The sequence below is a fragment of the Microcebus murinus genome, chromosome 9, assembly GCF_040939455.1.
Source record: "Microcebus murinus isolate Inina chromosome 9, M.murinus_Inina_mat1.0, whole genome shotgun sequence".
Lineage (NCBI taxonomy): Eukaryota > Metazoa > Chordata > Mammalia > Primates > Cheirogaleidae > Microcebus > Microcebus murinus.
Genome location: NC_134112.1, coordinates 88941232 through 88959041, shown reverse-complemented (window position 1 = coordinate 88959041; position 17810 = coordinate 88941232). Strand labels below are relative to the sequence as shown.

General features: G+C 35.3%; 1 protein-coding gene across 3 annotated transcripts in view; it reads right to left on the bottom strand.

Moving 5' to 3' along the window:
* Window positions 1–17810, bottom strand: part of TRIM24 (tripartite motif containing 24) — a 113853-nt gene that overhangs the window by 9165 nt on the left and 86878 nt on the right. Inside the window, exons 9-14 of one of the 3 annotated variants that reach the window (XM_012742700.3) lie at window positions 16053–16321; window positions 10792–10965; window positions 8099–8272; window positions 4595–4730; window positions 1895–1967; window positions 504–672 (exon numbers count right to left, since the gene is read on the bottom strand). In XM_012742700.3, coding sequence (XP_012598154.2) covers window positions 504–672; window positions 1895–1967; window positions 4595–4730; window positions 8099–8272; window positions 10792–10965; window positions 16053–16321 — 995 coding nt within the window. The remainder of the gene's footprint in view (window positions 1–503; window positions 673–1894; window positions 1968–4594; window positions 4731–8098; window positions 8273–10791; window positions 10966–16052; window positions 16322–17810) is intronic. The other 2 variants (XM_012742701.3, XM_012742702.3) reach the window with 2 other exon arrangements.

The following is a 17810-nucleotide window of genomic DNA, read 5'->3' as shown; positions in this document are numbered from 1 at the left end:
TATTTAGATTATATCCTAATTACATCAGTTTTTAGTTACATTTTATTCAGCTGTTTGTTTACATCATTATAACTATGTAAACACTGCAGAACCACAAAATGTACTATGACTACATTCCTTTTTCGTACCACTTTTTGCTTTTACTAAGAGTCAATAATTACCTTTTTCATTTGCTTATTTTTCTAGGTACCTATCTTTTTTTTAGTCTTTTTTCAATTTTTGCAAGACCCAGTGAACTCAATAGGTACCTATCTTTAGGTAATTCTTATCAATACAATGTCTACCAGGATTAGAAAATGCTTCTCAATGTTCAATATTTTGCTCCCCTTAGACACATCCTTCTAGAATCTTATGTCTTCCTATACAGACTGTACTGTATCAACTGCTGTACTAAAAACTGCCCTTTTGTTTCTTCTCCATGTCAGATCTAAACTACTTTATAAGTTTCTCTCACCCTACCCCCCCAAAAAAGAAATAGTACTGGCAAGCACAGATATAATTACATTCTGAGGCCTAGATTCTTCATCTGATTCTTGTTTCACTATAACAACAGGAAAATCATAATTTTCAGGTGGCCCACTGTTTTCTTGTTTTATTCGGATTGGCTCCAGCATGACCACTGGGACTTTGTGTGTAGAATCTGCTCCTGCTGGTTTGCTGGAAGAGCCAGAGCTGAGAGATAGAGAAAGAAACGAAAAACAATCTAAGGATGCTATGCTAGATATCTCATATACGACAGCTTCCTGGAATAATGCTGCATCTTCACAATAATGGTAAGTATGTTATATCAGCAATAAATGATGCGCGACTGAAATGCAACTGCTATATGCAAAAATTTCATTTAACCTATCTAAATAGTTATATATCTAGAAAGATATTTAAATAAAACCTAAATTAAAATTGACTTCAATATTCTGAGGCTTTAAAATTGGGCAACTAGATTTAGTGTCTTAGAGCTAGCATCTTTTTTTAGGCTTCCTCATTTCCCTCTCTAGTCAGTGGCAAAGAGAACTCTACACTCACATCAACAATTTCTTGTCAAAGTGTGAAGATAATTTGGGTAATCATTTACCAGTGTTCTGTTATTTAAAGAAGGTCATAGGCCCAAAATCTTTTACAGATAGCCACTATGTTCTTGGGTAAGTAAAGCCAATCCTTTACCCTTCAGACAATGCTTCTTCTGTATGATTAAGAAGGTAAGAATTGGATTCACTATCTAGGGACAATTTTCAAGCATAATGAGGGGAAGAGCAAAGTAGTTGCTTAAAATAGAATTTACTTAAAACAGAATTTCAATAATTTTAAGTTTTTCTCTTAAAGTAGAATCAATGTTTGATTATTAAAAATGTCAGAGTAACCAAAGAAGCATAGAATTGTTTCTTTTCCCTAGGTTTATGTTTCAATAGAGCAGGGGTCCTCAAACTTTTTAAAGAGGGGGCCAGTTCACTGTCCCTCAGACCGTTGGAGGGCCAGACTATAGTTTAAAAAAAACTATGAACAAATTCCTATGCACACTGCACATATTTTATTTTGAAGTAAAAAAAACAAACAGGCAAAAACACCCACATGTGGCCTACGGGCCGTAGTTTGAGGACGCATGCAATTGAGTGTGTGTTATACCTCCACTTTACCTTTATTTTTTTCCTTGCTATTATGCTAATGTCAAATATCTTATTTTGTCATTTTTAATATACAAATATTTTTCTTTGCAGATAAATTTGTACTTAGTCCTTTAAGTAATTTATTAAAATATAATATATAATTATTAAAATTTTAGTTAAAATTTAAAATAAAGGAAATTTAAAATATATTGAGTATCAAAACATGTTGATCACTGGCAAAAGAAATCTAATTAGAGATTTTATGTACTAGAGAATATGGTTAAGGCAGTTACCTTCCTCGGCTTCCAACGCTGGAGGCACTAGGTGAACGTATTGGGGGGTGTACACTAGTCATAGTAACAGGTCCTGAGGAGGGGAAATCATACACATTCATAAAATGAATTAATCATTATATATTGAAGTCCTATTGAATGTGTTCACTTAGCAGCACTACACTGAAACTGGGAGCTGTATGAAATTATACGAAGCAATAAGTAGTTGCTGAACTCCCAGCACAATGGCCTGTCAGACTGGCAGGGTTTTTTAACCTCAGCACTACTGACTTTAGGCCAGATAATTCTTTGTTGTGGAGGGATGTCTATGCATTACAGGATGTTCAGCAGTATTCCTGACCTCCACCAGTCATTAGACACCAGTAGCATCTCTCCATACCTACCAGCTTATGGTGTGACAATCAAAAATGTCTCCAAACACTGTCAATTCTTTCTGTGTTAGAGCAACCAGGGTAAGATCTAAGTGAGAACTCTAGTGTCAGTGAAAAGCTACAGAAGACAATAAAAAGTGGTAGGAACTGATAGAAAAGGAGTTCAAGAAAGAAAACCAAATAAATAAAATGAGACCAATCAATGGAAGACACTAAAAGTCAGATAGAGAGGTTCAGACTTGAGACAATAAGCAGAAGAGGGGTTCTAGACTGCTGCCCTGCCCTAAAAATGGCTGCGTGTGGTGGCTCATGCCTGTAATCCTAGCACTTTTAGAGTATTGCTCATGCCCAGGAGCTCAAGACCAGCCTGGGCAACATAGTAAGACCCCATCTTAACAAAAAATTTAAAAATTAGCTGGGTGCGCTGGCATGCACCTGTTGTCCTAGCTATATTCAGGAGGCTGAGCTGTGAGGATTGCCTGAGCACAAGGGTTTGAGGCTGCAGTGAGCCATGATCATGCCACTACACTTTAGCCTGGGTGACAGGGCAAGACTGTCAAGACTTTATTCTTTTCTCTTAAAAAGAAAAGAATAAAAATAAAAAGGATTAAAAATCTATATTCTGGTGGTAAATTGGAAGACAGAAAACTGGATTAAAAGCAACCAAGAAAGAGAGGGAAAAACTGCTGTAAATGATGTTGGTTTGAATTGATAAAGACCCAAACTAAATAGTAAGAGTAGAAAAACAATAGGAGTGGGAAGTAGAAAAAAAAATTCAAAGTGAAAAGTTCTAAAGGGTTTGATGAACAACAGGATATAGTTAATAAAGAGAAGGAAATCCATTTCATCCATTTATCAACTCTGGAGAACTTTCTTTAAAAACAAAACAATAGCTATTATCTTCTTATAATACACGTTTCATTTTAGAATAGTTGAAAATGACAAAAAGATATAACATTAAGTTACCTAAAACTTCTCTATTCATATGTAAACATTGCTAAAATTGATTTATCTCTTTCTAGTTTTAAATATACATTTACGGCTTTTATTATACTTAATATATGGTTCTGTATACTTGTTTTCACTAAACAATATACCACGAGCATACCATTAGAAACTCTATATAACCATTCTTTAAATAGCTAGATAATATTCTCAGTACATTCTATTTTTATCATTTCCCTATATTTGGATATTTACATTGCTTCAAAATTTTAACTACTGTAAATAATGCCTTAATAAATATTCTGACTATCCAGGTTTTAATTATTCCCTTAAAATTGGAGAATTTAAATGGAATTACTAGGTTCAAGGATACATACATTTTCTAAGGCCTTTGAAGCAAATATTCCAGTAAATAATGCATATAAGGTACTTGTCCAGAACTTGGGCCACAATCAGTACTGGATAAATGTTAGCTTTAGTAATATTGCTAAAGTGGTTTCCAGAATATTTTTGCCAAGTTATACTCCCACTGTCTATGTATGAGAGTATTCTGCATCACATTTTTAATGAGTATTTTCACTATTTAAGTCTTGGCTAATTAAGTATGTTAGAAATCAGATCTTGTTTTGATTTTTCTTATGACTACTAGTAAGACTGATGATTTTATTTGATCTGTTTTATTGGCTGTATGTATTTTCTCTTTAGGGAATTATCTACTCATGATGTCCTTTGGCAATATTAAGTATGTTCCTTATTTATTAGTATGAGCCTGTCATGATAAACAGATCCTCTACCACATTTTGTCATGAGTTTATGTTTAAAATAGGCATCTATTTTATTTAAATTGATTTATGTTTTAAATGTATATTTAAAACTAGAAACTATTTAAATTGTATAACTGCCTTATGATGTTCATGTGACTTAAATTCTCCTCTTTCCTTATTTTTATTTAAGGTACTTGTTTTGCCAAGGTACCGAGGAGTAGTATTAAAGTGTCTCTCTTACAGGAAATGAGTAGGTATGCTAAAAATTCTTAAACACAATTAAGCACCAAACAAAACTACCAAGAGCAATCTCTCTGTGCATTGTCACTGATAAATTTTAACTAGGCATTTAATATCCTAAGCAGGCAACTTATCAATAAGAAAGGATAACACTAACTTCCTCCTGGGAATGCTATAATGTCTAGAAGTTCTGTTGAAATTGAAAAGGTAAAGAAGTTTAACTTTGTTTCCCACTTTGAAAGTGTACTAATTTTAAATAGTGCAAAAAACTCAGATACATCTTAATCATTGGGGGTGGGAGGAGAGGGAATTACAAAAAATGTTACAGGTAGAATAAAACCTTGAAAAACCATTTACTAAAATCAAAAAGCCCACTTTACCTGCAAGACCTGGAGATGGCACTGATGAATTTGGTGATTGGACCGTTCTGTTTGAGGGTGGTCTTGGCTGGCCATGATCTGTACTGGTATCTTTCCTTGCAATATTGTCCAGCATAATAGTACTTGAACAGTCAATCTTACAAGAAAAGAAATTGTTTCAGGATACCCTGACTTCACAAGTTGAAAGCCACTTTAAATTTTTAAGAAAACTCCCAATAACAGTTATTGCCAAATAATAAAACACAAATATCTCATTTGAGAAGTTCTAATGGATATTTACCCCATGAATAACCTCTAATACAAGTTTTCACTCTTTTTAATGAATACACCTTAGTAAACATATTGAAGATATAATATTTCAGAAATCAAGAGTTAAGATAAAGTTATATTGTATGTCATTCACATCGGTAAAAACAAAAATGTTTAATTTCTTAATTCATTTAAAAACAAGATATCTGTATTAAAAAACAAACTTGGTGAGAAAGGCATAATTTTACATATTTGCAAATCTCTTTAATATCTCCCCAAAGAGCAACTGAATGGATTCTTATATCTGCTTCTGCATTCAATCTATCGTGATGTGTGGCTTTGGTTGAAGAATATGAAGAAAATCTGGCCTGACACAGATAGGACCTTGTGAAGCCTCTGAAAGGTTTGCAAGAATTCTCAAGTTCTTGGCTTTCCGTATTCACTAAATAGATGAAGTAAGCCTGTATACAAAGTCTGTCTGGAAAGTATATATCCACGTAATATGAAAAATAGACATTTATTGAAGAAGATACAACAAACATTGCACATAGGACAATAACACTCCAACCCCCTTCAAAGTAGGCACCTTGGGAACTCACACAGTTCTCCTAGTGTCTCTTAACCTGTACACATTCAACATTCTCAGGGGTTCTGCTTATTACAGGATTTCTAGAACATGATCACTTTCAACAGATTCTCAACCATCTTTTAAGTGTTTGTGCAACCTTTGTGTTGCACTCATTGCATCATCCCTGAAAGCCTTCTGAATCATCAGAATAGTTTCTGTGGAGAAATATTTGAGCTTAACGCGAAATCTGATGCAGATTCGTTGCTCTACTCATTCGGCCATTTTTAATGCGACAGTCACACAGTACACGGACTGATTCAATGGTGACTAGTGCCCCACTGACTAGTACGGTGAAGTTCACGCATGTGCATCCCAGTCCACTCTCCTTGGCTGCCAAGTTACATCCATGTCATGCAAACCGTTCTCATTGTATTAACGGCTGGAAACTTTCTGGACAGGCTTTGTGTAACACATATCTACAGCACTAATATCACTAAGTATATTACTGTTGTTTAGTAGGAAAAAAGTAAACTCTTATAGATTCTTGATGTAACAGGTATACAAATAACGCTGCTTACCTAATTCATTGCTAAGGTAAAATGTTTGTAAATTTCTACTGAGTAAGAGTTTATTGCTCTCAGTGAGAATATTCTTTAATGCACAAATACCCCAAATTTCCCATGAATATCTTTTTTTTTCTGAGATAGAGTCTCACTCTGTTGCCCAGGCTAGAATGCCATGGCGTCAGCCTAGCTCACAGCAACCTCAAACTCCTGGGCTCAAGCAATCTTCCTGCCTCAGCCTCCAGAGTAGCTGGGACTAGAGGCACACACCCCAATGCCCGGCTAATTTTTTCTATATATATTAGTTGGCCAATTAATTTCTTTCTATTTATAGTAGAGATGGGGACTCGCTCTTGCTCAGGCTGGTTTCGAACTCCTGACCTTGAGCAATCCGCCCGCCTCGGCCTCCTAGAGTGCTAGGATTACAGGAGTGAGTCACCATGCCCGGCCAAGAATATCTTTATGATTAAAATTCAGTTCAATTCTCTAACATATTTCTGCCTTTCTCAACTAGGACTCTATAAGACAACTAAGTCTTATAGCCCTAGAGCATAGATTGTATATAATGAATTAATTTCTTGCCAACACAGTTAGAAAAGTGCTATTTATGAAGCATCTTTGAGAAAATTGTCACTCAGATCAGTTTATTTTGTGATTCAGATGAGGAATTCAGGTCAGAAAGGCTGGCGGACAAAGAGTCACCTGTATAAGAAGTGCAGAGGGGCCGGGCGCGGTGGCTCACGCCTGTAATCCTAGCTCTCTGGGAGGCCGAGGCAGGCGGATTGCTCGAGGTCAGGAGTTCAAAACCAGCCTGAGCAAGAGCGAGACCCCGTCTCTACTATAAATAGAAAGAAATTAATTGGCCAACTAATATATACAAAAAATTAGCCGGGCATGGTGGCGAATGCCTGTAGTCCCAGCTACTTGGGAGGCTGAGGCAGGAGGATTGCTTGAGCCAGGAGTTTGAGGTTGCTGTGAGCTAGGCTGACGCCGTGGCACTCACTCTAGCCTGGGCAACAAAGCGAGACTGTGTCTCAAAAAAAAAAAAAAAAAAAAAAGAAGTGCAGAGGAAAAAGTAAAGAGATTTTTACTTTTTGTGGGTTTTCTTTGGTGGGCAGGGGGAGAGGTGGCATTAGCAGTGTTAGCATACAGAGTCATTTACATTTTAATATTATTTTGACAATATTTGGCCAATACTTTTCAGAGCATACAAAACATTCTAGAATACCTGGGTGTGTTAGATCTTAATATAAAGAAAGTTATTTATATTGTGGAGTCATCCTAAAAGCTAAACACCACTGTGGGGATTAGACATAAATTTTCCTATGTACTAACTATACATGAAACATACATGTACTCTGCCCATTTAAAGTATATAAAACTATTAAAAAAATGAAATGACTCTGGTAAGATTAACAGTGCAACTAATAGGAAATACTAGTTGAACTCAATTTGAAAAACAAATAAGGAAAACAAAAAAAGTTCTTTCACAATCCTATAGGTTATAAGGTTATCTTATAGGTTATCCCTTCCAAGTAAAGTGTACAAGATATTTCTTAAAAGCTTTTTAAGGTTAAGGTTGTAAGTGTGTGTGTGTGTGTGCATCAGAGTGAGATCATCTAACCTCCTAGGATGAGAAAAGGCAAACCAAGGAATACATTGTTTAATTTAAATATAAATTAAACCAGAGGTAATTTTGCACTGGTCAGTATGATCTTGCAGAAAAGGTTTTAATTTTTACTATTAAACTTGTCTTCATCTCTTTTTATGTCTTAATTTTTAGCCTCCTTCTTTGACCTTACTCGATGTAACACATTCCAGCCATTCAACTTTCCAGTACATCTTCCCATGTCCCTACTTCCCTCCTTTCCCAGCTTAGAGTCCGTGACTTCTCACCATAAAACATTCATTTACAAACATCTTTAACTCCAGTGCCCTGAAAGACATTCTATTGTATGTCTAAGTGTTCATAATCTTTTTACTAGTCATAATATTTCTAAAGGATAAAAATTAACCTGTAAAAACAAACAACCTATGATCTAATAAACTGTGCCTTTCACCAGATCCAAATTCACTGATAATTTTCAAAAGAGAATGTTTAGTATACATTTTGTGTATACTTACATCTGGAAGAGAGGGAAGATTGTAAGAACCTCCCACTGGTGAGCTCAAATCGATCATGGGAGAACCAAAAGCCTTCCCATCATACCCTGCTGCACTAGTAATGGTGGGACTGGAAGGTGTGGAGGGCGTGCTGCTGGCAGTTGATGGGGGAGCCTGTCCACTGCTGATCTGCCACTACAGTAGCAAGAAGGAAAGGGAAAGGTTGTTTATCAACAGGCCTATAACATAAACACCCGCCTAACCACTCTTTCAGACACAAAATGAAAGATATATTCTGCTATTAATATTTAAATTCAAGGCCGGGCGCTGTGGCTCACGCCTGTAATCCTAGCTCTTGGGAGGCCAAGGCGGGCGGATTGCTCAAGGTCAGGAGTTCAAAACCAGCCTGAGCAAGAGCGAGACCCCGTCTCTACTATAAATAGAAAGAAATTAATTGGCCAACTGATATATATATATAAAATTAGCCGGGCATAGTGGCGCATGCCTGTAGTCCCAGCTACTCGGGAGGCTGAGGCAGAAGGATCACTCTAGCCCAGGAGTTTGAGGTTGCTGTGAGCTAGGCTGACGCCACGGCACTCACTCTAGCCTGGACAACAAAGCGAGACTCTGTCTCAAAAAAAAAAAAATTTAAATTCAACTGTAATTTAAATGGAAGGAAAGAAAGAAGGGGAGGGAATATACAGGTATTTTATATAATTTTCACTGATTTTTTACTGGAAGAAAACAGTATACAATAAAGAATCACAGTACCCAATCTTGGAAAGCTTATATATACTGGAAAAGAAATATAGACAGGCAACTTCAGGTTAAAGATGGAGGGTTGAAAACAGACATTTTCTTCTATATCTGTGTGAAAATAATAAGCCACAGACCAGGGCCTTCAGACTTTTCTACTCTTCTTTCTCATACATGAATAGATGATTAAGCCTTAATAAACCTCTGAGAAAAGGACTATCATTCAGACTAGATGCTGAGATAAATACATTAAATAAGATGATGTTAGGCATGCTGAAGTACACAGAGGTGAAGCATGCTGCTACCTGCAGTTACTTCAAAACCTATCAAAAACCAAAATGGTTTGATAACAGATAAATAGGCATATGGATATTACATAATAAGGCAAGTAGAGCAAAATATCCCCTACATAATTCTTTCAATTTTATCACAATTGAAAATTTTCATAATAAATTGTTGGGAGAAAGAAAAGCAATTAAGAGCTATTTCAAGACTACATAAGTGGGAAGATTTCCCCAAAACACTGTCATTTATATATGGATGGCACTATACAGAGTGATAGTGTCTGAAATATTTTAATTTTGAAAAATCTAACATATGTTCCATTGTAAAAACTACATACAGAAACCTATAAAAAGTTGGACATGTCATCTTTACCATCTACCGATTCCTCATATTCCTCACCCCAAACCCTCCCTTCCTCTTCCTCTACCAAGAATAATCAGTAGATATCATTCCATGTTTTTTCTATGTACATGAGATTGCAAAAAACTAGATTAATACCTCAAAAACATTCTATGTCATGTTTTTTCCCCACATAATATACTTAGAAAAAAATCATATAGATTACCTCATTTTCTGAATACCTAAAAAGTATTCCCACTATATAAGCATACTATAATTTCATAACTAATCTACCAATTAAAACCAATTTCTCACTATATTTTCCCCTGCTCTGTTTATCCATTTATTCATTCCTATTTGGATTTTTAGCAAACACTTTCACAGTGTCTACCCTTTACAATATAATAAATGGGGAAGAGGTAAAGTAGACACTTGAGTACGTAAAATGTGCCAGGTGCTTTAATATACATTAGAATGAACTTTCAGCAAAGTATTCATTTTATAGTTGTGACAAGTGAGATTTAAGAAGAATAAACTTGCCCAAGGCCACAAAATTATTAGGGATATAAACAGAATTTAAAGCCAAACTATAGCTTGGCTCTTTTCACCTCACTTCTAATGATGAAATAATAGGTATGAATTTTATTAAAAATAATTAAAGTATTTAAGAAAATTTGGTGATAATATATAAATAGCAAAGCCAAACATAGAGGCACATAGAGAATGCATACTTTTACAATAAAATTTTCAAATGATTTGATTAAAATGAACATCACAGAATTATGAAAGTAGCATTGTTTTTTCTTTTGGTCTTGGTGAAAAAATTAAATCAAAGTGAGTTTACAAGCCTTCAGCTGGAAAGACAGTTGAAAGAGGAGCTTTGAAAAGACAAAGCACTGAGAGAGCTTTTACTATAAGATGAAAGGTTAAACTTTATCAGATGTATTCCATATTGACACTGTGCCATAACTAAGTTTGTTTCTAAGAAATCTCCTTGAAACACTTCAAGGATTCATTTATTGTCTATTTTGTGGAATGTAACTTCTTTTTGTTAGAATACTTTTAATTTAGGAAACTAAATGTACTCACCTATAAGTTATATACCAGTATTGTAAAAATTAATATCTATAACTTCTTGATTATGTTGGGCCTCCACTTAAGTGGCTTGATTTCTCTTGTTGATTACAAAGCATCAAGACCCTGTCTCTTAGCTTTGCCTTCACAGGTCTGTCTGTAATAAACTTTTCAACTCACCTTGCTCTTCATAATCTATAAATTCAGTGTGATTTGGAAATAGCAGAATAAGCAAATGAGGAGAGCAAGTAGATACAGACCTGTTTTATGGCTTGCTGAGCCAAGAAAGCCATCTGTAGAGGGTTGGGCTTTATTGCTTGTCGTGGTATATTTTGGTTTGGTGGATATCTCAGTTGTTGAGGATGAGGAGGAAGAACTGGTCCACTGGGTTTGGGACTATGATTTTGAAAATTTATCAAACGTGGAGGGGGTTGCTAGAAAAAAGAAATTAAACCAATTCAGTAACAATTATCTCCTGAAAGACAAATTACAGAGATCTCTATTTTATAAAACTTATACAGAAAGAAACTCTGCCACAGATGAATCATATATTAAGATTACAAGGGAATGGGATGTGGAGGATAGGCAGACTTCTAGAATTTGTATAGAGTCTTATTAGGAAAGGACCTTGGGAGATGGATTGCCAACTACATTTTTAAGTAGACTGTATCAGAATTGGACCTAGGTCATGTTGGTAAATAGGTGCAATGTGTCTCTGGTATCCTTTTAAGTCCTTAACTATTATGTTTTGCAAAGAACTGCCCTCATCAACCTCCTGAAATAAAGTGATAGTATAAAAATAATTGCTAACATTTACTGAGCAGTTACTAAATACCAGGTACTGCTTTAAGTGTCTCACATGTATTCACTCATTTAATCTTAACAATCCTATGAGGTAGGGAATATCTCGATCTTATAGACAAGAAAACTTAAGGTGCAGAAAATTTAAGTAACTTGCCCAAGATTAACAAAGACAGTAAGGGATGGAGCTGGGATTTGAACAAGTAGCTTGACTCGAAGGCTGTACTCTTAACCAAAAAATCATAAATAATGAAAAGAGTTGATATTTATAACATTTAAAAATTAACAATAAGTTCTAGATCTTACTAAGCTCTATCTAACTATATGTCAGGCATTTTACATATTTGCCATTCACCCTTATGAAGTAGGTATTATTACCCTTGTTTTACAAATTAGGAAACTAAAGGTTAGAAAGCTTAGGTAACTTGAAAAATGTCACATAGCTAGTAAAAGGCAGCACACCCAGGCTTTAATCCAAATCTAGTCTCCCATATCATTACCAAAATATGTTCTGGTGCTTAGCTGGCTGTTAAGATACTAACTAATCCAAGCTTAGAGGATGAGTCTCCCTAAGAGAAAATATATTTTCAAAGGAAACTCTCTAAGCAAACATTGATGGATTATAGGAAGGCTGGGTAAGGAAATGAGAGATGGGGCAAGGGCTAGAAAGGCAAGTCTATTCTATCTGTTCATAAATGCTAGCCCTGGAAATTGAGACCAGAGTCCTAGAAAAAAAGATAACCTTATATGCCAGCCTCCTCCTGACTATTCAATTCTCTCTATAGTTGGAAATGTATTACAAAATAAATACTTCTTTTCAGTATATCTTAACTATTTATGATCAGAACTTCTCAGAGAAGACTATTTCCTCCCACATTCACAGCGGGACAAGTAAATAGGGAATCTTTAAGGTTAAGTAGCAATGTTTCAACATTTGACATTGTGAAGGAGAACAGCTATAAAGTGTAGCCTTGTCCTCTTTTGCTTTTCTTCCTCTCATTTGTGGAATTTACTTTCCTGTCCTGGGTCAATTACTTCTCTCTTACAATTAGTTGGCACTAGGTTCACCCTCATTAACTTTCAGGAGTGCCCAGCAATTATAGACCAAGTAAAAAATAAATTTAGATACTGATTGTAGAGAATTGAGAATAACTGAGAATAGAGAAATAATTAAGAGCTTAAGCAAACAGACATATTTCATCCCCATTCTAACTAACTTCATTATTATGGATTTTGATTTTACTCTAGGTCAGTAGTTCCCAGCTATATATAACCTTGAAGGATAGCAGATGTCCTTCTAATAATATCCATCTACTGCTTGGGAAAATTGATGTATACATAGTATTTACAGTATCTCTGCGGCTGTAAATCTGGCTTGGGAGTGAGAACCATTGCTGTGAATTATGTGTAAAATGATATATGTGACAGTGGTCTGTAACAAACTTAGATCTGTCCAATGACTGCAGTTTCACAGAATATACTGTATAGTGTTAACTAAACAGATGCACAATCTCTATCAAGTTTGCATCACTCAGTCATGCAACTATCCTACCTATTATCACCCAATACTTAAACCACAAAGATGACATGATTAATCTTCAGAGGAAGAACAAATAGGGAACTATCATGTAGGTGATTTTTAAAAATAGTCCTTTCAATTTACCGGTACATATGGACAGATGTAGAGTATGATTTGCACATACTCACAGGCACACAGACACAATTGCTTATAGATGGGCATTTTCCCATAAGTACATGCAAATATTCTGGTAGGACACTAAGACCACAGGGAGGCAGGGGAATATACAAGTTTATGAAAAGGATAAATTGATGAGTGAAAAATGTAGGAGTATTTGGCAAAGAGCAGATAAAAATGAGAGAGTGTAAAAAAAGGTCTAGGAGTTATCGAGAATAGACAAAGAACAGCTGTGTGAGATAAGGACTACAAGATGTGAAAAGTACTTTATTTCTATTTCTAAAATTACTTTATTTCTACATTATACAGATTGCAGCACTAAATCCTAGACACCAAAAACAAGATTAAAAAAATTTCTGAGAAAAGCAGGCTAAAGGCTCAGGTCACTTCTGTTTTGTCACTGCCCATATAAATAACTATTTTCACATAGTATCTATTAATTGCCTTAGTTCCTGACTTTTTTATTTATTTATTTTTTATTTTTCATGTCTCATTTTATTTATTTATTTTTCTTTCAGCATATTACAGGGGTACAAATGTTTAGGTTACATATATTGCCTTTGCCCCACCCAAGCCAGAGCTTCAAGCATGTCCATCCCCCAGATGGTGCCCCTTAGGTGTGAATATACCCAACCCTTTTACCCCCCTCTCACCTAGTTCCTGACTTCTCAATGACATGCAATTAACTAAAATGATGGATTCATCCCTTTTTTGATTAATAAACTAAATATCATAACATCTAAGACACTTAAGATCAATATTAACACATGCAAATGCTTATCATTAGGCACTGAAATATTTTTCTCTCTCCTCCCCACGTTTAGCTTTAGAAAAATTCTAGTACTCTTTGCAATCTCCAAAATATGTCCTTCTGCCTTCAATTTTCTTAACAAAATTTCAGCTCTACCAGGAACACCCCTACTATCTAAAGTATACAATTTTCTTCCCATAGAACACTCAGCAAAGATCTTTTAACTTGCTTGCTACTGACTTTCTATAAAAACTTGGGTTGAAACAGAGTTTTCAAAAGCCATGCTAATATTCCCCTGGATTTCATATGCTTTAATCAAAAGCCATTAGCCTCACATACATTACCCTCAGACCTTCATAGAAATGATTTAACAAAGTCAGAATCTACATATGTCCACAACTTTTATTGAGGATTTAAGAAACAGTCCCAATAAAGATCATTTCTATTTTGTAAAATTGCTACAAAAAAAGTTATGAGTTTTAATTGCTTTTTCATATAGAATCACATTATATATTCCTCACCATGCTATTAAAATACTAATAAAACCTTTCCCTAACTGACATGTTTACTTTTTATTAGATAGTGATATCTATATTATTATTTCTTTTTGCTTTGGCTGACAAAAAAAAATTTTTTTTAAATGCCACTGGCCTTAACTTTTTGTCTTATCCCCATCTTTATCCCCTCCTCATGCCTTATCTCCCTGACCATATCCCATTGGCCTTAACTTTTTCCTTATTCCCCATGCCTTACCCCACTCCCCTCCCCAAGCCTTATCCCCCTGGCCCTATTCCCTGACCATGTCCCATTGGCCTTATATTTTGACCTTCTCTCCCTGGCGTTATTTCCCCCTCGTCTTATTCCCCGAACATATGCCACTGCCCTTTATTATTTGGCCTTGTTCCCCCCTTGCCTTATCCCTCTGGCCTTATCTCCCTGTCCACATTCCAGTGGTGTTATCATTCTGGCCTCAGTGCCTTGACCGCTAGCCTTGTCCCCCTGGCCTTCCTTCCCAGACCATGTCCCATTGGTATTGTTTGGTCTTCTTCCCTGGCTTTAACCCAACGGTCTTATCCCAGTGGCCACATATTCTGGCCTTGTCCCCCTGGTCTTATCCCCTAGGCCTTATACCACCCTAGTTTTATCCCCCCAATAATATCCCATTGGCCATATCTTTTGCCCTCATGCCCCTGGCCTGACCCCTTGTTTTTATCCCACTGATAATATCCCATTGGCCTTATTCCTCATGCTTCCCAGCCTTGTCTCCCTTCCTGGACTTTTTCCTTTACCCCCTACCCCCCAGCTATATCCCTTCCCTGCCCGGACTTCTCCCTCTTGCTTACCCCCAACCATATTCTACTGGCCTTCTCCACCAGACCATATTCCACTGGCCTTATCGTGGTTGACAAGAAATTCTGAGCTAAGTTTTGTTCAAGTATGAGACTTCTTAGCCTAGGCCTACATACTTTATTTGACTTTTATTAAACCCTGCTCATTTTTGTCCTTTACTATAAATCACTTTAAATCTTTTGCAGAAATAGGAGGGGTATAAATTAGTAAATAAATGTAACTGAAATAATTTATATGAATTAGATTTTATATTGCTTATTAAACCTTTACTAAATCTTTGTATGCCCACATCTAACTTAATAGGACTGTTGAAGTATTTAACAAAAGTATATTGACATTTCATCTTCAAAAATTACATTGAAATCCAGGCCTTAACTCTTAACAATACACACACAAAAAAATTACATTGAAAATTAGCAGAATATTTCCTATCTAGTAGAAATAAGAATGGTAGATAGAATATTTGCTCAGAAATAAGTTTGAGAAAGATAAGTTCTAATTAACCCCTGCTCTTTTCTACTTTACTTTGCCCTAGTTTCTAAGATGCAATGTGATTTTCTAAATACTGCATCCTTACAGAGAATGAATTTCTAAAGTTTTTGTCATTCTGGGACACTAATATAGGAAATACAGGTACACAGCTTTTCTCATCAATCATACACATGTGTTATTGAGGAATGTAAACATTTATCTGCTGAAGACAATGAAGAATAGATGAAAATAGATTTATCAGCTAAATAAACTATTAAATCCTTTTTGAGTAGGGATAAAAACTAGGTGTTAAATCAGGGATCCTTAGTGTGATAAATTTTTATAAATTCATATATTTATATCATGGAAAATGGATGTCTTGGTTATTTTACGAGCTGAACACAATTATACTATAATTATCTAAGTTAGGATAGGCCTGCTTCCAAATTTACCTGATGAGAGATGGAAGGTTGCTGGATGGGCCCCTGCATTCTAGGGTTTGGTAAACCCACAGGTGCTGGCCTCCGTTGCACCTGTTGCCTCTGAGCGATTACCTGTTGCTGCATATGCTGGAGCCGTAATTGAGCTAGGCTGATCTGTGTTGGAAACTTGGATAACTGGTTTGAAGATAAACCACCTGGTGGCTGTGAATTCTGTTCCACGACAGGATTCTGCTTAGGCATTTGTGGCTGGCTCTCTTTATCCTCGATTACTAAAGAACCTAATTAAAGAGAAAAGATTTTGGGATAAAGTTTTTCTGATAGTTGGTAAAATATCACATTTGGTAAGGCCCTTTTTGCTGAATTTCAGAAATGCCAAGGAACTTTGGTCTTAGGACCCCTTTACACTCTTCAAAATAGGGGACTGCAAAGAGCTGTTGTTTATGTAGCTTCTTTCAGTCGAAACTTACAATATTAGAAAGCAAAAATGAAAATTAAAAAAAAAATTACTAATTCATTTAAAAACCATAAAGCCACAACACATTTTAATGAAAACAATATTTTAAAAAATAATTAGTGAAGATTATTATTATTTTACATTTTTTTAAATCTCTTTAAATGTCTGGCTTAATAGGTGAACTCTCGTATTTGTTTCTCCACACTATCTGTCATGATATGACAAATATATTTTATCATGTTAAAATATATGAAAAAAAAAATCCAGTCTCATGAAGATATGTAGTTGGAAAAGGGTGGTGTTTGTGGTCCCCTTAAAGAGCCTTAGACTATTACTTTGAGAACTGCTGTTGTATATCAAAATAAACAAACCTGACATTGGCTCTAAAAACAATCCCACAAAGCACTTTTGAATCTTTTACTCTTAACAATTTGCAATCTCTTGAGTTTCTTATACTTTTACAATACATACTGTTCTTTGATAAACAATACTTTGACTAACTTGAAACCACAGTTTTAGAATTTAAAGGTGCCTCCTCTCTCACAGATCTGATCCAAGCTTGATTTCTTCAACAGTAGAAACTGGAATTTCTGACTAAATATATGTATTCTAAAAATATATATATAGTTATCATTCATTAAATGCTTACTGTTATTCACTGTGCCAGGTAAGTATATATTCTGTTTCACACATAAGGGGTCTAAGGTTTAGAGAGAGAAAAATTCAACCAAAGTCATCAGGAAACTAACGAAATATTTACCTAGATCAATATTTTTCCCTACCACTCTTCTATGTTTCTCAGAAGCCAAGGATAAACAAATTTGGAAAGCTTGTCTCTTTCTTGAGAGATTCACAATGTAAATCTTATTGTAAATGAATTTACTGGGCTATATATGACAGCTCTAAGAAGTCCTAGAGTAAAAGATACTGTTTAACTTTATTGTATTAGAGTTTCACAAACTTATTTGACTAAGAGATCCTGTTTCTTTTTTTGCTAATGCAGACTTATAAAAAACTATATCCATTTATATGTGTCCAGTTTTAAATATAATTCTTAAATGTACCTATCTCTACATGTGGATGTATCTACATAGTTTAAGTGATATAAGTACATACATCTCTATAGAGACTGCTTGTGTGGATTCATATTTCATGATGAGTTCTCAGTATACATGAATCTGCAATGGTAGAGTGGGGTATGGTCAAAACCAGTTACTTATACACATGCTTTGTATTCCTAAAGATGCTTCTTTTCATTAAGGTGGGTGAGTGTGTGTAATTCCAGTTGCCTGCTATGTATCAAAATTCATATG